Source organism: Chelonia mydas, chromosome 1 (genome assembly GCF_015237465.2).
Source record: "Chelonia mydas isolate rCheMyd1 chromosome 1, rCheMyd1.pri.v2, whole genome shotgun sequence".
NCBI classification, from domain to species: Eukaryota; Metazoa; Chordata; order Testudines; family Cheloniidae; genus Chelonia; species Chelonia mydas.
Genome location: NC_057849.1, coordinates 323651027 through 323673725, shown reverse-complemented (window position 1 = coordinate 323673725; position 22699 = coordinate 323651027). Strand labels below are relative to the sequence as shown.

Here is a 22699-nt window from a genome sequence, read left to right as displayed (position 1 = left end):
CAAACACAAGAGAAAACAGCACAATTTCTGAGAAAAGGGAGAAAGTTGGCAAATTACTGAAGAAAAGAGGGGGTAGGAAAGATTTCTCGAAGAAGTAGCTTTTAAGGAGGTTGTTGTAAGTAACAACATCAAAAAGTTATTATATCTTTCATACACACTGTGACATTGTCTAATTAAAATATAACCATGCAAATCATTATTGTTACCACTATTATATAATTGCAACGAATCTTATACAAAGTGTAACACATGGCCAGAAAGGGTTAAAGAGCTGCGCGCAGGCTAAATAACCCAGAGCCAACCTTTAAAGTCATGTTAGAAAGGTATGCAAATGGTAATAAGGGCCATTCGAGGGGCTAGAACTTTGAAATGAAAACCTATGTTGTTAGAAGTGATATTAATTGTGAGTGTTTACTTATATATGCTAGCCATGAAAACAGACAGTTCCTGTCTGTCACTATAGCTATTGATTCAGAGATGAAACGGGAATATTAACATTTAGATGAATTTTGTATGCAATGATGTAATAGTCTATGTATCTCTTTAAAGTTTGTGATAAACTGCTTAATGGATAAATTATGTTAATCCATGTAGTTAATTACTGGTGAGGTTTAGGAAACAGAAGGTTACATCAAAAGCCTATTGTTTACCCAGGATTGTATGGTCAAGTGGATGCTAGAAAACTGCATAAAAGACCCTTGGGTCCTGATCCCTTTTATCTTAGATCTGCTTGAGGTTTCATGCAGGTGAAGCCTAAACCATAAGGACTGATATCCCAGTTCTGACTGGACCATCCTGAATACAAACATTGGACTATAACCTAGAAACTATTTCTGAAAGATCTCTTTGCATCTACAAAGCTCACCATTTTTGCTATGAATTGGAACCTCAAGAATTGAACTCATGTCTGTATGTATATTTATCTTTTAACCTATATTCTCTCTTTTCTTTTTTAATACGTTAGTTTAGTTAATAAGAATTGACTGTAAGCATGTATTTGGATAAAATCTGGAATATTCATTAACCTAGGAGGTAATGTGTTTGATCCTTTGGGATTGGTAGAACCTTTTTTATATGATGAGTAAGATTTTCATTAATCCTCATCATATTTGTCTAGGTGGAGGCCTGAGGCTGAGTTACTTTAAGGGAATTGTGTTGTTGGCTTCTGAGTAACCAGTGAGGTATAATAGGAGCTGTGCTGTGCTGGCTTGGTAAATCTAAGTATTGGAATATCCACCAGCTTTGGGTATTGCCTGCCATATTCTTTGCAATTCACCCTAATTGAGTGACCTCAGTTGGCTCCCCCGGGATGCCGGTCACACACACTCTATCCCAAAACACTGTGAAGAGTTCAATAACAGTTACAAATAGTGATAAAATAAAAAGGTATTTAGCCCGAGTCAGTAGTGAATAAAGATCTGAAAATTTGGCTGTATTACATTCCTCCTCTTGTGTTTGGCAAAATCCCATCTTTATAAATGTTCTGTTTTACGAATGTAGGTCACCAAGTTTCTGGCATTAGTGGGAGCCAGCTCTACAATACTCTAGGTCAGTGGTTCTCAAACTGGGGCTGCCGCTTGTTCAGGGAAAGCCCCTGGCGGGCCGGGCCGGTTTGTTTACCTGCCGAGTCCGCAGATTTGGCCAATCGCGGCTCCCACTGGCCGCGTTTCGCTGCTCCAGGCCAATGGGGGCTGCAGCCAGTGGGAGCCACTCCAGGCCAATGGGGGCGAACCACGGCCAGTGGGAGCCGCGATCGGCCGAACCTGCAGACTCGGCAGGTAAAAAAACCAGCCCGGCCCACCAGGGGCTTTCCCTGAACAAGCGGCAGCCCTAGTTTGAGAACCACTGCTCTAGGTAACTAGAGGCCCCAGTGAAGACTGTAGAGACCATCCTGCTTGGTTCTGTACAACAGATACTATGCCCTGGTCTACACTAGGACTTTAGGTCGAATTTAGCAGCGTTAAATCGATGTAAACCCGTACCTGTCCACACGATGAAGCCATTTATTTCGACTTAAAGGGCTCTTAAAATCGATTTCCTTACTCCACCCCGACAAGTGGATTAGCGCTTAAATCGGCCTTGCCGGGTCGAATTTGGGGTACTGTGGACACAATTCGACGGTATTGGCCTCCGGGAGCTATCCCAGAGTGCTCCATTTTGACCGCTCTGGACAGCACTCTCAACTCAGATGCACTGGCCAGGTAGACAGGAAAAGAACCGCGAACTTTTGAATCTCATTTCCTGTTTGGCCAGCGTGGCAAGCTGCAGGTGACCATGCAGAGCTCATCAGCAGAGGTGACCATGATGGAGTCTCAGAATCGCAAAAGAGCTCCAGCATGGACCGAACGGGAGGTACGGGATCTGATCGCTGTATGGGGAGAGGAATCCGTGCTATCAGAACTCCGTTCCAGTTTTCGAAATGCCAAAACCTTTGTCAAAATCTCCCAGGGCATGAAGGACAGAGGCCATAACAGGGACCCGAAGCAGTGCCGTGTGAAACTGAAGGAGCTGAGGCAAGCCTACCAGAAAACCAGAGAGGCGAACGGCCGCTCCGGGTCAGAGCCCCAAACATGCCGCTTCTATGATGAGCTGCATGCCATTTTAGGGGGTTCAGCCACCACTACCCCAGCCGTGTTGTTTGACTCCTTCAATGGAGATGGAGGCAATACGGAAGCAGGTTTTGGGGACGAAGAAGATGATGAGGAGGAGGAGGTTGTAGATAGCTCACAGCAAGCAAGCGGAGAAACCGGTTTTCCCGACAGCCAGGAACTGTTTCTCACCCTGGACCTGGAGCCAGTACCCCCCGAACCCACCCAAGGCTGCCTCCTGGACCCAGCAGGCGGAGAAGGGACCTCCGGTGAGTGTACCTTTTAAAATAATATACATAGTGTAAAAGCAAGCATGTGAAAGGATTACTTTGCCCTGGCATTCGCGGCTCTCCTGGATATACTCCCAAAGCCTTTGCAAAAGGTTTCTGGGGAGGGCAGACTTATTGCGTCCTTCATGGTAGGACACTTTACCACTCCAGGCCAGTAACATGTACTCGGGAATCATTGTACAACAAAGCATTGCAGTGTATGTTTGCTGGCGTTCAAGCAACATCCGTTCTTTATCTCTCTGTGTTATCCTCAGGAGAGTGAGATATAATCCATGGTCACCTGGTTGAAATAGGGTGCTTTTCTTCAGGGGACACTCAGAGGAGCCCATTCCTGCTGGGCTGTTTGCCTGCGGCTGAACAGAAATGTTCCCCGCTGTTAGCCACAGGGAGGGGGGAGGGTGCAGGGGGTAGCCACGCGGTGGGGGGAGGCAAAATGCGACCTTGTAACGAAAGCACATGTGCTATGTATGTAATGTTAACAGCAAGGTTTACCCTGAAAGAGTGTAGCCAGTGTTTTATAAAATGTGTCTTTTTAAATACCGCTGTCCCTTTTTTTTTCTCCACCAGCTGCATGTGTTTCAACGATCACAGGATCTTCTCCTTCCCAGAGGCTAGTGAAGATTAGAAAGAAAAAAAAACGCACTCGAGATGAAATGTTCTCCGAGCTGATGCTGTCCTCCCACACTGACAGAGCACAGACGAATGCGTAGAAGCAAATAATGTCAGACTGCAGGAAAGCACAAAATGACCGGGAGGAGAGGTGGTGGGCTGAAGAGAGTAAGTGGCGGGCTGAAGAGAGGGCTGAAGCTCGAATGTGGCGGCAGCGTGATGAGAGGAGGCAGGATTCAATGCTGAGGCTGCTGGAGGACCAAACCAGTATGCTCCAGTGTATGGTTGAGCTGCAGCAAAGGCAGCTGGAGAACAGACTGCCACTACAGCCCCTGTGTAACCAACCGCCCTCCTCCCCAAGTTCCATAGCCTCCACACCCAGACGCCCAAGAACGCGGTGGGGGGGCCTCCGGCCAACCAGCCACTCCACCACAGAGGATTGCCCAAAAAAAAGAAGGCTGTCATTCAATAAATTTTAAAGTTGTAAACTTTTAAAGTGCTGTGTGGCATTTTCCTTCCCTCCTCCACCACCCCTCCTGGGCTACCTTGGTAGTCATCCCCCTGTTTGTGTGATGAATGAATGAAGAATGCATGAATGTGAAGCAACAATGACTTTATTGCCTCTGCAAGCGGTGATCGAAGGGAGGAGGGGAGGGTGGTTAGCTTACAGGGAAGTAGAGTGAACCAAGGGGCGGGGGGTTTCATCAAGGAGAAACAAACAGAACTTTCACACCGTAGCCTGGCCAGTCACGAAACTGGTTTTCAAAGCCTCTCTGATGCGTACCGCGCCCTCCTGTGCTCTTCTAACCGCCCTGGTGTCTGGCTGCGCGTAACCAGCAGCCAGGCGATTTGCCTCAACCTCCCACCCCGCCATAAACGTCTCCCCCTTACTCTCACAGATATTGTGGAGCACACAGCAAGCAGTAATAACAGTGGGAATATTGGTTTCGCTGAGGTCTAAGCGAGTCAGTAAACTGCGCCAGCGTGCCTTTAAACGTCCAAATGCACATTCTACCACCATTCTGCACTTGCTCAGCCTGTAGTTGAACAGCTCCTGACTACTGTCCAGGCTGCCTGTGTATGGCTTCATGAGCCATGGCATTAAGGGGTAGGCTGGGTCCCCAAGGATACATATAGGCATTTCAACATCCCCAACAGTTATTTTCTGGTCTGGGAATAAAGTCCCTTCTTGCAGCTTTTGAAACAGACCAGAGTTCCTGAAGATGCGAGCGTCATGTACCTTTCCCGGCCATCCCACGTTGATGTTGGTGAAACGTCCCTTGTGATCCACCAGAGCTTGCAGCACTATTGAAAAGTACCCCTTGCGGTTTATGTACTCGCCGGCTTGGTGCTCCGGTGCCAAGATAGGGATATGGGTTCCGTCTATGGCCCCACCACAGTTAGGGAATCCCATTGCAGCAAAGCCATCCACTATGACCTGCACATTTCCCAGGGTCACTACCCTTGATATCAGCAGATCTTTGATTGCGTGGGCTACTTGCATCACAGCAGCCCCAACAGTAGATTTGCCCACTCCAAATTGATTCCCAACTGACCGGTAGCTGTCTGGCGTTGCAAGCTTCCACAGGGCTATCGCCACTCGCTTCTCAACTGTGAGGGCTGCTCTCATCTTGGTATTCATGCGCTTCAGGGCAGGGGAAAGCAAGTCACAGAGTTCCATGAAAGTGCCCTTACGCATGCGAAAGTTTCGCAGCCACTGGGAATCGTCCCAGACCTCCAACACTATGCGGTCCCACCAGTCTGTGCTTGTTTCCCGAGCCCAGAATCGGCGTTCCACAGCATGAACCTGCCCCATTAGCACCATGATGCATGCATTGTCAGGGCCCATGCTTTCAGAGAAATCTGTGTCCATGTCCTGATCACTCACGTGACCGCGCTGACGTCGCCTCCTCGCCCGGTAGCGCTTTGCCAGGTTCTGGTGCTGCATATACTGCTGGATAATGCGTGTGGTGTTTAATGTGCTCCTAATTGCCAAAGTGAGCTGAGCGGACTCCATGCTTGCCTTGGTATGGCGTCCGCACAGAAAAAAGGCGCGGAATGATTGTCTGCCGTTGCTCTGACGGAGGGAGGGGCGACTGACGACACGGCTTACAGGGTTGGCTTCAGGGAGCTAAAATCCACAAAGGGGGTGGCTTTAAATCAAGGAGTAGTTCAGGCAGGAGTTCATGGAGGGTTCCAATAAGAAATGATGCACCTAAGTTACTGTTCTTATTGGAACAAGGAGGTTAGCGTGGCCTCTGATTGATACATGGCTAGATTTAGCTCGCTGCACCTTCTCTGTGAGTGACTGCAGTGTGACCTAGAGGAATGAGTCCCCTAGACAGGGGAAGAGGCAAATGAGTACAAAACAAATCTGGTCTATTTCTTGTTTCGATCCACTCCATCTATCTTTTACATCTTTGGCTGGCAGCAGACGGTGCAGAAGGACTGCATGCCATCCACATCTCATGGCTGCTCGGCAGAAGATGGTACAGTACGACTGCTAGCCATCCTCATCTCTTGCCTGCCCGGCAGAAGATGGTACAGTACGATTGCTAGCCATCGTCATCTCTTGCCTGCCCGGCAGAAGACGGTACAATACGACTGCTAGCAATCCGTATTGCCTGCCTGATCACCATAAGACGGTTCAATAGGACTGACTGCAGGACTAAAGAGAATGACCTGGTCAAGTCACCAAAAATTTAGTCCCTGCGCCCATGTCTGCCCAGGCGCTCCCAGCCGACGTGGCCAGGAGCACCTCGGACACGACGAGGACGGGTAACAGTCATACTGCACCGTCTGCTGCCAGAAGGCAATGGGTTGCTGCTACTGTGTAGCAATGCCGTACCGCGTCTTCCAGCACCCAGGAGACATACGGTGACGGTTACCTGAGCGGGCTCCATGCTTGCGGTGGTATGGCGTCCGCACAGGTAACTCAGGAAAAAAGGCGCGAAACGATTGTCTGCCCTTGCCTTCACGGAGGGAGGGAGGGAACGGGGGCCGGACAATATGTACCCAGAACCACCCGCGACAATGTTTTAGCCCAATCAGAGTGCTCCATTGTGACTGCTCTGGACAGCACTCTCAACTCAGATGCACGATTGTTTGCCGTTGCTCTGACGCAGGGAGGGGTTACAGGGTTGACTTCACGGAGGGTTCCAATAAGAAATGGTGCACCTAAGTTATTGTTCTTATTGGAACAAGGAGGTTAGCCTGGCCTCTGATTGATACATGGCTAGATTTAGCTCGCTGCACCTTCTCTGTGAGTGACTGCAGTGTGACCTAGAGGAATGAGTCCCATAGACAGGGGAAGAGGCAAATGAGTACAAAACAAATCCGGTTTATTTCTTGTTTTGATCCACTCCATCTATCTTTTACATCTTTGGCTGGCAGCAGACAGTGCAGAAGGACATATTGCCTACCTGCTCACCATAAGATGGTTCAATAGGACTGACTGCCGGACTTAAGAGAATGACCTGGTCAAGTCACCAAAAATTTAGTCCCTGAGCCCATGTCTGCCCAGGCGCTCCCAGCCGACGTGGCCAGGAGCACCTCGGACATGACGAGAACGGCTACCAGTCGTACTGTACCGTCTGCTGCCAGAAGGCAATGGGTTGCTGCTACTGTGTAGCAATGCCATACCGCGTCTGCCAGCACCCAGGAGACATACGGTGACGGTTACCTGAGCGGGCTCCATGCTTGCGGTGGTATGGCGTCCGCACAGGTAACTCAGGAAAAAAGGCGCGAAACGATTGTCTGCCCTTGCTTTCACGGAGGGAGGGAGGGAAGGGGGGACTGACGATATGTACCCAGAACCACCCGCGACAATGTTTCAGCCCCATCAGGCATTGGGATCTCAACCCAGAATTCCAATGGGCAGCGGAGACTGCGGGAACTGTGGGATAGCTACCCACAGTGCAACGCTCCGGAAGTCGACTCTAGCCTCGGTACTGTGGAAGCACTCCGCCGAGTTAATGCACTTAATGCACTTCTGTGGGGACATACACACTCGAATATATAAAACCGATTTCTAAAAAACCGACTTCTATAAATTCGACCTTATTCCGTAGTGTAGACATACCCTATGAGACAGTGTTTGCCCCTAAAATCTTACAATCTAAATAGACAAGTCAGGCACAGAAAGTACTATTACCCCCATTTTATAGACAGGGAATTGAGGCACAGAGAGATTAAGTAATTTACCCAAGGTTATATAGAAAATCTATGGCAGAACTGAGAAATGAACACAGATCTATGGAACCTGAGTCTAGTGCCTTAACCACAGGGTTACCCTGCCTCTCAATTTTACTTTAATTTACAATTTTAAATTATGACATGACACAGTAAGGCTCATATTTGTACCACATTTGCAAAGCACCCACAAGTGTCAGCTTCTGCCATTATGTAAAGTATCTCCTATACAGAGAACATGTGGCTGCTCCAAAGCCACTGGGCTGATCTAGGGTCAGGCTCAAGGACATATGCAAGAAGGACTTGAAAACTTTCAACACTGACAGCACAATCTGGAAAGACGCTACTAGTAATAGGCTATCCTGGAGGACTGTGCTGCACCAGGGAGTCAAAGAGGTTGAAGAGAGGTGGTGAGAAAAAGAGAAGAGAGCAAAGAGGAAGAGGCAGCAGGTCTCGAGAGCTAGTAGTAATTTTGCTTCAACCTCTGGCCCTGCACTTTACATGTGCATTATCTATGGCAAGGACTGTCACTTGGGTACTGGACTTTTTAGCCACTCATGATGCTGTAGCACAGGGGTGGTCAATCTGAGCCTGGGAAGGAGCCAGAATTTACCAGTGTACATTGCCAAAGAGCCACAGTAATATGTCAGCAGCCCCCCACCTGCTCCCACCATCCGCTCCCAGCGTCTCCCACCCACCAGCAGCCCTGCCAATCAGCGCCTCCCCCTCCCTCCTTGCACCTATCGATCAGCTGTTTTGTGGTGTCCAGGAGGCTCTGGGGGGGAGGGGAACGAGCGAGGGCATGGCAGGCTCAGGGGAGGGGGTGGGAAGGGGTGGAGTGGGGGCAGGGCCTGTGGCAGAGCCAGGGGTTGAGCAGTGAGCACCCCCCACCCCCGACACATTGGAAAGTTGGCGCCTGTAGCTCCAGCCCCGGAGTCGGTGCCTATACAGGGAGCCACAAATTAACGTCTGAAGAGCTGCATACGGCTCTGGAGCCACAGGTTTGCCACCCCTGCTGTAGCATGACACACAGTAACTGAACTGCTTTGATGTTTACACCATCATCTTTTGAGATGAACAGTTAGCATTCAATTCAATGTAAGTGATCTTTTGTAACACAGTCAAACTTTATATATAAACTATAATTTCATGTTTTGGATTGTAACTAGCTACAGAATGAGGCTTTAGGATGCAGCTGCTGTTCTCCACACTCTCAATGACATAGCATATTATCTCAGCTGTTGACCCACTGATTGCCAGCCTGCTGTAGTTTTACCACCATTTTGTCTTTTATAGCGCCAAACATTCTCAAGGGCAGATTGTGGCCTTCTGTAAAGGTTCACTTTGTGCTCTGTCCTCTTGTACATCTTTCTGTGTTTTGTCAACAACAGAAGTAAATTCAGGTAAGACTATCTTTTCATCTGCTTCACGATGGCAGTAATGGCTATGCAGAGTACTTAACATTCTGTTGCAGCATTGAGTACTAGTATAGGCCAAATTCGTTGTGCTAGGTGGAACCCACCCACAAATTAGCCGAGCTTGCCATCCCCTCTAACCTATAATGTAGTATGTAATGAATTTTTTCCCCCCTAACCTAAAACTGTTTATAATAAAATGAGAGAAGTCAGGATTAAATTGAAGTGAAATAAATAAACACACTTTTCTTTCAGAGTGGGTTCCAAATCAGTATTTGAAATAGCACAATTCAGATCTCTCAGATAAAAATTCCAGTATCTTCCAACTCAAAAACCAGAGTGCCAAGTCTTGAGATAATGGTCCCCGCCCTTTTTTTTAGAACTGTTGTCGGGGAAAAAAAACAAACACAAAAGTGTTGTATAATTTACATTTGGCTAATGAAAGGTACGGTGGTCTCTTAGGGCAGTGAAATCTTTGAATGGTAAAATTTAAGCCTGCTTTTAGTGCTGTTTGGAATTCCTTCAAGGATGTTTTGACATTTACAGATAGCTTTAAGCAGCTATATTTGCTAATGGAAAAAAACAATTTGCTTGCCTCCTAGAGGAGTCAAAACATTGTGAGCCCAATGTAAACAGCACAGATGCCAAGACTGAATCCAGGAAGTATTGTACATAAACATGTACACATATTGATAAATAAAATAATTTTCATCTACAAAATGTTAAAATTGCTAAATATATTATCTTCAATGTTTCTGCTGTTCTGTTCAGGTCTCTAAGCCATGCTGAAAGATTTTAAGAAAAAGAAACAAAGGATACATGGAAGAAATTCTAAACAGAGGTGAAGTATCCATGTGTGTGGGAGTGTGTGTGGATATATGGCATTCACACGGTAGGTTGCAGTTACACTATCTATACCAGGGGTTCTCAACTGTTTTCTTTCTGAGGCCCCCTGAATATACTATAAAAACTCCACAGCCTATCTGTGCCACAACAACTCGTCTTCTGCATATAAAAGCCAGGGCCAGTGTTAAGGGGTAGCAAGCAGGGCAGTTCCCTGGGGCCCCATTCCTGTGAGGCTAAGCTGCTCACGCTTCGGCTTCAGCTCTGGGTGACAAGGCTTGGGGCAGCGGGGCTTCAGCTTTCTGCCCCAGGCCCCAGTGAGTCTAATGCCGGCCCTGCTTGGTGGACCCCCTGAAATCTGCTTGTGGCCCCGCAGGGGGCCTTGGACCCCTGGTTGAGAACTGCTGATCTAAACTGTTCAGGGGGGAAGAACATAACAAAGCTATGTTGTTCTTAAAATGGAAGCAGTTTGTACTATAGTAAAGGCATATGCCATTCTCCATGGGCCTAATATAAATTTATAATGAATATATCAATTGCCTCCCAAATACCAGAATTAAAAAGTATCTTGGGAGATACTAGACTTTAAGGGTCACAATGCAAAGCAGAGAAGTTACATTGTATTCCAATATCTAAAAAGTGAAATGTCTAACTCAAATATAAATGAAACTTGGAACGAGTTATAAACTTACATAATGGTTCTACAGTTTTGGAACGTTTTCAGAATACAGATGTACACTGCAGATGCGAGTTTGCCTCCCAGCCTGGGTAGAGCCTTATACTAGCTGGGCTCAAGCTATCATGCTAAAAATAGCAATATGGACATGGCGACTTGAGCTCTCAAGTCTAGCTCCAGCCCAGGCTGCAATGTCCATACTGCAATTGTTAGCCTGATAGCTGGAGTGCCACTAGCGATAGCTCAAGCCCTGCTAGAGTCAGTCTGTCTACCCAAGTAGGGAGGTTTTCTCCTAGTTGCAGTGTAGACTTACCCAAAGAGGCCAAAACCTTGATCTTTGCACTGAGAACTGCAAGACAGACAAACTTTTGATCCCTGATGAAATCAGACACAGAGGTCCAGCCAATGGAGCAGTTTGCAGTATTGAGTCATAAGTGACTTACCCAAGGCCACATAGAAAGGTCTGTAGCAGTCAAGAACTGAACCCAGATCCTGAGTCCAAGTCCAGTGCCTTAATCACAAGACTTCTTTAGAAAAGAATTCTGTGGATGAATCAGAATAGAATCAAGATCTTTCTCTCCTAGCTGTGTTAATTTTTGCAGGACTAACAGGAGTGAAAAACAGTAAAATCTTATTGCAGTTACTCAAATAAGATAAGACCCTGTATATGCAGATGAAGCAGATCTGCTGCATAAGAAGGTACCATATTTATACATTCTCTCTTCATAGAATTGCCAAATTAAATAGAATTGACACTCCCTTTAAACTTTCATTCTTCAAATTTAGAAACTGAATTACAGAAAGATGTATGCTGAGAAACACATTTTATTGAATTATTAATAACTGCCAGTCACCTGCACTTGTTGTCTCATAGTAGTAGGAACACAGATTCTTTGCCAGAGTAATACCACATTGTAAATTTCTAGTACTGAAGTAGCACACTAAAGAGATGTCCTCTTTTACTAACTCAAGCTTGTTTAACAATTATGCATTCAAGTTAAGTTATATTTGCATAAATTGAAAACACAGAGCCAGATGGTGGAACCATTTACTCATAAGGATAAGCAGTTACCATGCAAGCAATCCAGTGGATTTAAATGGGACTACTCATGCAAGTAACTAACTACTCACCAGTATGAGTAAGCAGAGGCGCCAAGGCCCAGGCCCCGCCCCCGCCCCCCACTCCATCCCTTCCCCCAAGTCCCGAGCTCACCTCTTCCCAACCACGCCGCTTCCTGCCCCTCCCCCTGCCTCTTCCTGCCCTCGCTCTTCCCCCTCCCCCAAGCACATCCTGCATGCCACTGAACAGCTGATTGTGATAGGCAGGAGGTGCTGGGAGGGAGGGGAAGGAGCTGATTGGCAAGGCCCGAAACATAGAAAGCAATCCAAATCACACAGACGGCAATACAACATCTAAAGACTTCAATCCTCAGTACACCAAGAGAACTTCCAAACACTTCTCAGTGAAAAACTGGCCATATGCACACCTGGAAATGACAACATAAGTGTCAAAGAAGACTGGGAAGCCCTAAAACAGACCATCCATGAGGTTTGCAAGGAATCCATTGGCCTTGCTACCTGCCACCATCAGGACTGGTTTGACAACAACACTGAGATTACAGCCCTTTTGGACCAGAAAAAAAGCTTTCTGTGACTGGCAAAACCAACCACTATGCAGTCAGAAGCATAGCTTTTTCCATCAGTTCAAAGCTGAAGTTCAAAGAAGGATTCAAGAAATCAAAAAACAAATGGTGGGAAGACAAAGCAAAAGAAATCCAGACATTTGCTGACAGACATGATCTGCAGAGCTTTTTTTGTGAGACAAAGACCCTGTACAGATCAAGCTCATGTGTCCTCATACCTCTGAGATCCGAAGATGGTAGTACTCATCTTAAAGATAACGAATCAATCGAAGAGCGCTGGAAGAAACACTACCAAAAGCTTCTAAATCGAGAATCGACTGTGACTGATGACACCATTGACTCCATCCCTCAACACCCAATCTGGGAAACTCTTGCCAACCCCCCAACACCTGAGGAGGTCTGCAAAGCAATTAAACAAATGAACATAAGAACACAAGAATGGCCATACTGGGTCAGACCAAAGGTCCATCAAGCCCAGTATCCTGTCTACTGACAGTGGCCAATGCCAGGTGTCCAGAGGAAGTGAACCTAATGGGTAATGATCAAGTGATCTCTCTCCTGCCATGCATCTCCACCCTCTGACAAACAGAGGCTATGCACACCATTCCTTACCCATCCTGGCTAATAGCCATTAATGGACTTAACTTCATCTGTACGCAGTATTCAAGATGTGGGCATACCATGGATTTATATAAGGGCAATAAGTTATTCTCAGTCTTATTCTCTATCCCTTTTTTAATAATTCCTAACATCCTGTTTTGACTGCTGCTGCACACTGCGTGGATGTCTTCAGAGAACTATCCACGATGACACCAAGATCTTTTTCCTGATTAGTTGTAGCTAAATTAGCCCCCATCATATTGTATGTATAGTTGAGGTTATTTTTTCCATTGTGCATTACTTTACATTTATCCACATTAAATTTCATTTGCCATTTTGTTGCCCAGTCACTTAGTTTTTTGAGATCTTTTTGAAGTTCTTCAGTCTGCTTTGGCCTTAACTATCTGGAGCAGTTTAGTATCATCTGCAAACTTTGCCACCTCACTGTTTACCCCTTTCTCCAGATAACTTATGAATAAGTTGAATAGGATTGGTCCTAGGACTGACCCTTGGGGAACACCACTAGTTACCCCCAGTGCCAAAATCTTAACAACAGGTTCCCTCCTAACCCCACGAGGGAGTCATTGCCTACCCCCGCCCCGCGGGACTCCTGCCCCATTTAACCCCCCCCGCGTTCCTTGACGCCCCCCCAGGACCTCTGCCCCATCCACCCCCATCCCCTGACTGCCCCCAGAACTGTGCCCACCCCACCCCTAAGAGCCAGAGGCACCTGCTGGGGGGCGAGGTGGGGAGTCCTGGAGATGCTTACCTGGGGCAGCTCCCAGGAAGCATCCAGCAGGTCCCTCTGGCTCCTAGGGGTAGGGGTGTGTAGCTGGGGGGGAGCAGGGGGAGCAGCCGTTCCCCCACAGATCACATCAAAAGTGGCGCCTTAGGCGCTGACTCCCTGGGTGCTCCAGGGCTGGAGCACCCACGGGGAAAATTTGGTGGGTGCAGAGCACCCACTGGCAGCTCCCCGCCCTGCGCCCGGCCCCAGCTCACCTCACCTCCGCTCTGCCTCCTCCCCTGAACGCATCGCCCTGCTCTCCTTCTCTACCCGCCCTGGCTTCCCGTGAGTCAGCTGTTCAGCGGGAAGCCGGGGAGGGCTGAGAAGCAGGCGGCGGCTTCCCGCTCAGGCCCAGGGAGGCGGAGGTGAGCTGGGGCGGGGAGCGGTTCCCCTGCGTGCCCCCCCCCCCCGGGTTACCTGCTGCAGTGCGGGCGGCCCGCCTCGCGCCCCCCCCCCCCCCCCCCTCCAGCCCCAGCTCACCTCCGCCTCCCTGGGCCTGAGCGGGAAGCTGCGGCCTGCTTCTCAGCCTGCCCCAGCTTCCCGCGCTGAACAGCTGATTCGCGGGAAGCCTTGGGGGGCGGAGAAGCAGAACGGGGCGGCGCATTCAGGGGAGGAGGTGGTGACGGAGTGGAGGTGAGCTGGGGGTGGGGTGGGGAACTGCCGGTGGGTGCTCTGCACCCACCAAATTTTCCCCTTGGGCGCTCCAGCTCTGGAGCACCCATGGAGTTGGTTCTAAAAGGGCTTCTAAATTTAACAACAGGTTCTAGTGAACCGGTGCGAACTGGCTCCAGTTCACCACTGGTTACCCCTCTCCATTCTGAAAATTTACCATTCACCCAGTTTTGTGAGATCATTTTTGTAACTCTTCACAGTCTGCTTTCGACTTAACTGTCTTGCATAGTTTTGTATCACCTGCAAATTTTGCAACCTCACTGTTTACCCCTTTTTCCAGATCATTTATGAATATGTTGAATGGTACTGGTCACAGTACAGACCCCTGGGGGACACCACTATTTATCTCTCTCCATTCTGAAACTGACCATTTATTCCTACCTTTTGTTCCCTGTCTTTTAACCAGTTCTCAATCCATGAAAGGATCTTCCCTCTTATCCCATGACAACTTAATTTACATAAGAGTATTTGGTGAGGGACCTTGTCAAAGGCTTTCTGGAAATCTAAGTACACTATGTCCACTGGATCCCCCTTGTCCACATGTTTGTTGACCCCTTCAAAGAACTCTAATAGATTAGTAAGACATGATTTCCCTTTACAGAAACCATGTTGACTTTTGCCCAACAATTTATGTTCTTCCATGTGTCTGACAATTTTATTCTTTACTATTGTTTCAACTAATTTGCCTAGTACTGACATTCGACTTACTGGTCTGTAATTGGCGGGATCACCTCTAGAGCCCTTTTTAAATATTGGTGTTACATTAGCTATCTTCTAGTCACTGGGTACAGAAGCTGATTTAAAGGACAGGTTACAAACTATAGTTAATAGTTCCGCAATTTCACATTTGAGTTCTTTCAGAACTCTTGGGTAAATGCCATCTGGTCCTGGTGACTTGTTACTGTTAAGTTTCTCAATTAATTCCAAAACCTCCTCTACTGACACTTCAGTCTGTGACAATTCCTCAGAACTGTCACCTACAAAAGACGGCTCAGGTTGGGGAATCTCCCTAACATCCTCAGCCATGAAGACTGAAGCAAAGAATTCATTTAGTTTCTTTGCAATGACTTTATCGTCTTTAAGTGTTCCTTTTGTATCTTGATCGTCCAGGGGCCCCACTCGTTGTTTCGCAGGCTTCCTGCTTCTGGTGTACTTAAAAAACATTTTGTTATTACCTTTTGAGTTTTTGGCTAGCTGTTCTTCAGCTCCTTTTTGGCTTTTCTTATTACATTTTTACACTTAATTTGGCAGTGTTTATGCTCCTTTCTATTCACCTCACTAGGATTTGACTTCCACTTTTTAAAAGATGCCTTTTTATCTCTCACTGCTTCTTTTACATGGTTGTTAAGCCACGGTGGCTCTTTTTTAGTTCTTTTACTGAGTTTTTTTAAATTGGGGTAAACATTTAAGTTGAGACTCTATCATGGTGTCTTTGAAAAGTGTCCATGCAGCTTGCTGGGATTTCACTCTAGTCATTGGTTTCAGAGTAACAGCCGTGTTAGTCTGTATTCGCAAAAAGAAAAGGAGTACTTGTGGCACCTTAGAGACTAACCAATTTATTTGAGCATAAGCTTTCATGAGCTACAGCTCACTTCATCGGATGCATACTGTGGAAAGTATAGAAGATCTTATTATATACACACAAAAAGCATGAAAAAATACCTCCTCCCACCCCACTCTCCTGCTGGTAATAGCTTATCTAAAGTGATCACTCTCCTTACAATGTGTATGATAATCAAAGTGGGCCATTTCCAGCACAAATCCAGGTTTTCTCACCCCCCCCCACACACACAAACTCACTCTCCTGCTGGTAATTGCTTATCGAAAGTGACCACTCTCCTTACATTGTGTATGATAATCAAGGTGGGCCATTTCCAGCACAAATCCAGGGTTTAACAAGAACGTCTGGGGGGGGGGGGTAGGAAAAAACAAGGGGAAATAGGCTACCTTGCATAATGACTAAGCCACTCCCAGTCTCTATTCAAGCCTAAGTTAATTGTATCCAATTTGCAAATTAATTCCAATTCAGCAGTTTCTCGCTGGGGTCTGGATTTGAAGTTTTTTTGTTTTAAAATAGCGACTTTCATGTCTGTAATTGCGTGACCAGAGAGATTGAAGTGTTCTCCGACTGGTTTATGAATGTTATAATTCTTGACATCTGATTTGTGTCCATTTACTCTTTTACGTAGAGACTGTCCAGTTTGACCAATGTACATGGCAAAGGGGCACTGCTGGCACATGATGGCATAGACCACATTGGTGGATGTGCAGGTGAACGAGCCTCTGATAGTGTGGCTGATGTTATTAGGCCCTGTGATGGTACCTTTTAATTTCTGTTTAACTAACCTCCTCATTTTTGCATAGTTCCCCTTTCTGAAATTAAATGCCACAGTGTTGGGCCGTTGAGGTGTTCTTTCCACCACAGGAGTGTTAAATGTTATTATATTATGGTCACTATTTCCAATTGGTCCTGCTATAGTTACCTTTTGGATCAGATCCTGCACTCCACTCAGGACTAAATCGAGAGTTGCCTCTCCCCTTGTGGGTTCCTGTACCAGCTGCTCCAAGAAGCAGCCATTTAAAGTATCGAGAAATTTTGAAGAACAATGAAGAACAATAAAGTACCAGGTCCTGATGGCATACCAGCTGAAATACTGAAAGTGGGGGGAGAAACACTGACTGTGTGCGCATGCCTGATGTACGCTTACCAAAACAACTGCTGTATGCCCAACTCATGAAAGGAAATGGGGAGGCCAAAAGAAATGTTTTAAAGACACCCTCAGGATAAACAGCAAGAGATGTGGCATCAACACCAAACACTGGGAGACAGCAGCCAAGGACAGGGATAATTGGCGAAGATTTGTCAGAGAGGGAATGTCCACTTTTGAGGAAAATCGCCTTGCCCTGGTCGCAGAAAAATGCCAGAAAAGAAAGGAAAGACAACTGTTACGCAGCAATCGTGGCCCAACCCTGTCTTCCAACACCACCTGCAATGTCTGCCAACGAGCCTGTGGCTCAAGAATCAGACTCCTCAGTCACCAAAGGACCCATGAAAAATAAAACCTGTGAAAGAGGCAAAGAGTCCTATGGCACCTTATAGACTAACAGACATATTGGAGCATGAGCTTTCGTGGGTGAATACCCACTTCGTCGGATGCATCTGTTAGTCTATAAGGTGCCACAGGACTCTTTGCTGCTTTTACAGATCCAGACTAACACGGCTACACCTCTGAAGTTGTGAAAGAGATCATCCTCGATCTCGAGGGATCGCCTACGAATTTAAGAATCACTAACAATGGGTAAATCCAGAAGTTACACCTATACCTATTATTAATAGTATTAAGCCCCTTAACCCCCCAAAATAGAAGTCAAATGTGCCTCTGCTCCTGGCTGAGTAATGGTTTATCTCCCTACCACAACTCCAGCTCTGCCCCCTGATTTTGCTGCGGCATCTAGGACAGACTCCTGCTCTGACCACTAGTTGTCACTGTAATCCACACACCTTCGGGGTGTGCTGTTCTGTCCCATCTACTGGTACCGAGATCACTTAAAGAAAGAGATTAAATGAGTCTGCTACCAGCCACTTAACTTGCGGCTCATGCTTTAAGCTGCAGGTTCGATCCCGCCTGCCGACGACTGGGGTCTGTTAGTGTTACACCATGTATGTTGGCATGTAACACCACCCCTGGTGCGCCCCCCAGGAAATTCGTACCCTCACCGAGCTACCCATGGTGCCCACCCCATGCATCTCACCACACTGCCAGGGCGTGCGCCCCCTTGCACAGTGCACCTCTCCACGCGTGCCCCACACAGTGCGATCCCCTCCCCCAAATACCTCACGGCTCCCGCAGCCCAGCCCCCGCTCCTTTTTAGCCAGCGTCTCTCCGCCTCACGGGCCCAGCCGCGGCCTCTGGGCTGAGGCGTCTGTGCCACCCGGGGCTCCTCTTACCTGATGTTTCCTACCCAGTCAGGTTCCTCCTCCGGGGCGTTTTGTTCCCCCTAGCAGCTGCCTGGCAGCCTCGAGCCGCGTGTTTACCACCCCCAGAGCGTCTCGGGTTGCCATGGAGACACAGCCACCTGCCCCCCACACCCGCCGCACAGCCTCCCTACCTTCTTTCTCCCTCACTTCTGATTGGTGACAACGTCTCCCCCTCTGTCCAATAGGAGCAGAACACGGAAAGACCTCCCCCTCCCTTGTGGTTCGTGGACAGAGAACTAAGGGGCCGCTGAGGGGTTGGGGTGTAGCCCGCTGGGATTTGTAGTTCATCCTGCTTCCTTTCTCTATGAAGTTGCTGTGGCTCCGAACTACAAGTCCCAGCAGCCACATCGGCACCCACCACGCTGCCAGCCTAGACTCTGGCAAGGGACTTGTTCCCTGTTCGCCACCCCCTCCGCCCGCTGCGAGTTATGTGCGGGAGCTGCGGGGGGGGTCCCCTCCTGTGAGCCCGAGCCCTCGGCCAGGGCGGGCCCCATAGCCCGTCCCTGCTGTGCCCGGTGGGGGCAGACCCGCCCCCGCCCGCGGTGCCCCGTTCCCATAAGCCGCACCCCGAGCGGAGAAGGGCGCCATCGCCGGCGCCGGGATCAAAGCTGGGCAATATGCGGGCCCCCTGCCCGGGCTGGTGGCACCTGGGGGTGAGGGTGGCAGGTGTCCCGCGAGGGCTGTTGAGCAGCGGCGGCCCCTGGCGAGGGACGAGGGGCGGCAGCTGGTCGCGCGCTGCCCTGTTCGTGACGGGCCCCTCCAGCGGCTGCGGGAGCCCGGCGGGCCCCGAGGCGGGCAAGAAGAGCGGCAATAAGCCCCTCAAGGAGTGGACGCTGATTGTCAGCCCGTTCGGCCAGCTGAAGGTGCGGCTGCCCTGCCACGTTACCGTGCGGCCCCTGGACCCGCTCCGCTACCCGGCCGCGGACAGAGCGCTGGTCACTGTCAGCGGGGTGGACAGCAGCCTGCCCCAGGGTGTGGACCTGGATCGCCTGCAGGTGAAGTACGACGAGGCGCTGAAGGAGATGACGATTGTCTCCGACCACATGGACAGCAAGGCCGCTGTTGTTGTGAAGACACCTATGAAGTTTGGTATGTGAGGTGTAGCTGGTTCAGATGTAGTATTCTGTTGTAGCTGAGGTGTGGGTATGTGCGCTGTGTGTCCAATCCCTGTTCTCCCGCACAGTGAGACATGCACCTGTGTCTCCCTGGGTTCAGGCCTCTCCTGACCTCCCTTTTTGTAAGACTGACAGTGCTGTTGCAATAGTGCCAACCTCAGGCACTCAAAAATCATGAGTCAGGTTCTCCACAAAATCATGAAACTTTTTTTTTTTTTTCCTTTCCTGTTGGTTTCATGGAATCATAGAAGATTAGGGTTGGAAGAGAGGCTTTAGGGTACACTGACTTCTTATTTTCAAACTTTTCTGTGCAACCATAGGGGCTAGAAATGTACATTTTTATTTGAATGAAAACGGAGTTATACATGCCATCTTTTGATTCCAGCAGCTGAAGCTGTAAGAAAAACACCAGGTATTATGAGAGTTGGCAACACATCAGCAGGGGTTGATGTTGTTTTCTAGTTGAACTGGCGATACTACTGATAGTTGGCTGTGCACACTTGCAGTTCACAGATTTTTTCGCACCAGATGTGGTACATGCAGCCAACCCTCCAACACAACCTTCAATGGAGTCAGAGTCATGAGCTCTACTAGCTTGTGTTCTTTTGGGTGTCCCATCTCACCGGTTACAAAAACTGGAAGACAACAGCGTTTGCAGTCATAGAGACAGGAATGCCAGGAGAGGCCTCTTGTTTTCCAGTACAATTCCTATGTCATCCCTTAGCAGTGAGAAACTCCCTCTGAATCCAGACAGTGCTGTGAGTACAAATCCTACAGACAGCTCAGCTGTACTGCCCAGTCTTGCTGGAATATGTTTAATAGTGGTGGTGCTGAAAGCCAGATCCCTTACCCCCTGTCCGCGCCCCCTCCCCCAGAGCTGGGGCCGGGAGCAGGGCCGTGTCTCCGGGAAGGGGGGACCCGGACAGGGCTACGGGGGCCAAGGCTGTGGTCACAGCAGGGGGGTGAGGGGGTGTGGTAGCTGCATGCAGGGCCAGAAGCAGAGGTGCGGGTCCAGTGGCCAGGACCCTCAGGCACAGGGCGAGTAGCTGTGTGCAGGGCCAGAAGCGGAGGTGCGGGGCCAGTGGCTGCATGGGGGGCCAGAAAAGGAGCCGTGGGGCCAGTGGCCAGGACCCCTGGGCATGGGGCCAGGACCCAGTGTGCGGGGCCAGGAGCGAAGTCCCATGTAAAACCTGGTGGGTGCTGCAGCACCCCTCCCCCCCCCGCCCGCACCTCTATTTCCCGTGCCTATGGTACTGCCACCAAATCTGGTACTTGCTAACCAGGCTTGGGCCAATAGCCATATTACTCCTTAACTGCTTTGCACCAGAGATGAACCCCAAATTTCAGCTAGGCCCAAGGGCTGTTGTGTGCCTAAGTTCATAAATGTTTGAGGCACTCATACTACTGAAATAAGTACCATAAATGCCTGTTAAACAATATGCAAACATCTTTTTCATAGGCTAATACCTTCTCCCTATACTTACTCTGCAGATACGTTAGTCAATGTACTGATTTCCCTGTGCCCCTTCTGCCGCATGTACACAGACTGTATATATAGACAATATTTGTTGTCTGAATTTTGAAGTGTACTTTTGAGATCATAGGAATGGCATATTTTGAGATGATTGAAAATTTCAGATGGAGGCATACTCTGTGGATTATTCCCTCTTCCTCAGGAGGCTATAATCCTGTATTGGCTATACTGCCTCTTTTAACAATCTCAGAAGTTGGAGGATATTTAGGCTTGCAATATTATCAGTTTATCAAGGAAAATCATGTAAAATAACTCTGGGCTAACAGTGAAACAGAAGGTGACCGAGCTTTGGAAGATGTGGTTGTAGAGTATTTTCAGTGACTGCTCTGTTTTTCTTCTACGTGTCATTATTGTAGATTGAGACCAGATATTACAGTGTTTTAGAACTGTTATTTGTTTCTCTTTAGCACTGAGAGAGCCCCATTTTTGCTTTCACTATTCTAGATTTGGATATCAAGACATCAGGAACTGGCTGTGTGAAGATTCAGAAAATAGACTGTGATAGCTGCAGAGTAGAAACTGAGAAGGGGACTAGCATTTTACAATCAATAAAGGTACAAAGAGCTCTTCTTCCTCTATACTCATTATTTTAAAAGCAACTGTTTATTATGGAATACAGTATTATAAGGCCAGAATCTAGTCTTGAAGACATGGTATGCAGTGCACATACAAGAATACTTGCAGATGATACAATAGCTGATTTCATTGTTTTTTAGTGCACTGATTACAATATGCAAGTTAATAATCATAGATTGCTTGAGACAATGAAATGCTGAGCGCCCTCAACAACAATTGAAGCCAGTAGGCCAAAATCTGTTCTCCCAAACGTCAATGTCAAAATTGGCCTTGACTTCAGTGAGTGAAGGCTAAACCCGGTTGTGAGTTAAGGGTGTGCAGCATCTTCCAGGAGGAGCTTGGTCCCTCCCAGGATCAGCCTATGATGTTTTTGTTTAAATTAGTAACAAGGAGAGTTTTCTTTTGGATCCTTGGTTTTTGTTGTTGAGATCATTATATTTCTCTTGACTTTTCAAGTTAATTCAATTAATCACTATCACACACATGCCCTCTGGATAAGTTTTCAGCCATAGATTTGTATATAACTTTCCAGCTAAATTGCTGACATTAATATTACCGATAAATACCATACATTGTGTTGACATGACCCCTTTTTACCCCAAAGATTTCAGACTTCTCTGCACAGTATGCTTTTGGACTCATAGTGGGTCCAACTCTGCTGTAAATCAGGATTAATTTCACTTAAATCAATTGAATAGTATAATTCATAGTATAAAAATTAATGTAATTCAAGGGAGAATTGGTCCCAGAATGTGTTTTCAGGCACATTCACTTCTACCTATTTTTGGTAGCCAAAAATGCAAAAAAGAGAGAGTTACTTTAACTTCAGTGGTAGACAGTCAGGCCCTTAATGGGAGATTTGTCATTAACTTCAAACGGGATCAGGTCCTACACTGACCAAGCTTTTTAAAAGCTGTACCATTTTCCCTCCAGATTCTGCACTATCAATACTGGACCAGAACCCAATTGTGCTTGGTGCTATACAAACACAGAAAAAAGAGAAGGCCCCTGCCCTAAAGAGCATATAATCTAACTATAAGACAAGAGACAACAGATGGGTACAGACAGACAGAGAGGGAACTACACGGAAACAACACAACAGTATTGGTCAGTATGATGGGCAGTGGTCTCAGCATGCCAGCAGCCTAACAGTTGTGAAGATTTTTGTAGGCATCATGGAAAAG

At 47.7% G+C, this 22699-nt stretch overlaps 2 protein-coding genes across 4 annotated transcripts in view; one reads left to right on the top strand and one right to left on the bottom strand.

The window, feature by feature from the left end:
- CCDC146 (coiled-coil domain containing 146) overlaps nucleotides 1-18422 on the bottom strand; it is a 128871-nt gene extending 110449 nt beyond the window's left edge. Inside the window, exons 1-2 of one of the 2 annotated variants that reach the window (XM_037889208.2) lie at nucleotides 18261-18422; nucleotides 11056-11154 (exon numbers count right to left, since the gene is read on the bottom strand). In XM_037889208.2, coding sequence (XP_037745136.1) covers nucleotides 11056-11067 — 12 coding nt within the window. In that variant the 5' untranslated portion in view covers nucleotides 11068-11154; nucleotides 18261-18422. The remainder of the gene's footprint in view (nucleotides 1-11055; nucleotides 11155-18260) is intronic. The other variant, XM_043552065.1, reaches the window with a different exon arrangement.
- A 189-nt stretch (nucleotides 18423-18611) lies between these two features.
- The window catches only part of FAM185A (family with sequence similarity 185 member A), a 67637-nt gene continuing 63549 nt past the window's right edge, over nucleotides 18612-22699 (top strand). Inside the window, exons 1-3 of one of the 2 annotated variants that reach the window (XM_037889207.2) lie at nucleotides 18612-19040; nucleotides 19071-19379; nucleotides 21384-21493. In XM_037889207.2, coding sequence (XP_037745135.1) covers nucleotides 18908-19040; nucleotides 19071-19379; nucleotides 21384-21493 — 552 coding nt within the window. In that variant the 5' untranslated portion in view covers nucleotides 18612-18907. Of the gene's footprint in view, nucleotides 19380-21383; nucleotides 21494-22699 lie in introns of both variants that reach the window. The other variant, XM_007063801.4, reaches the window with a different exon arrangement.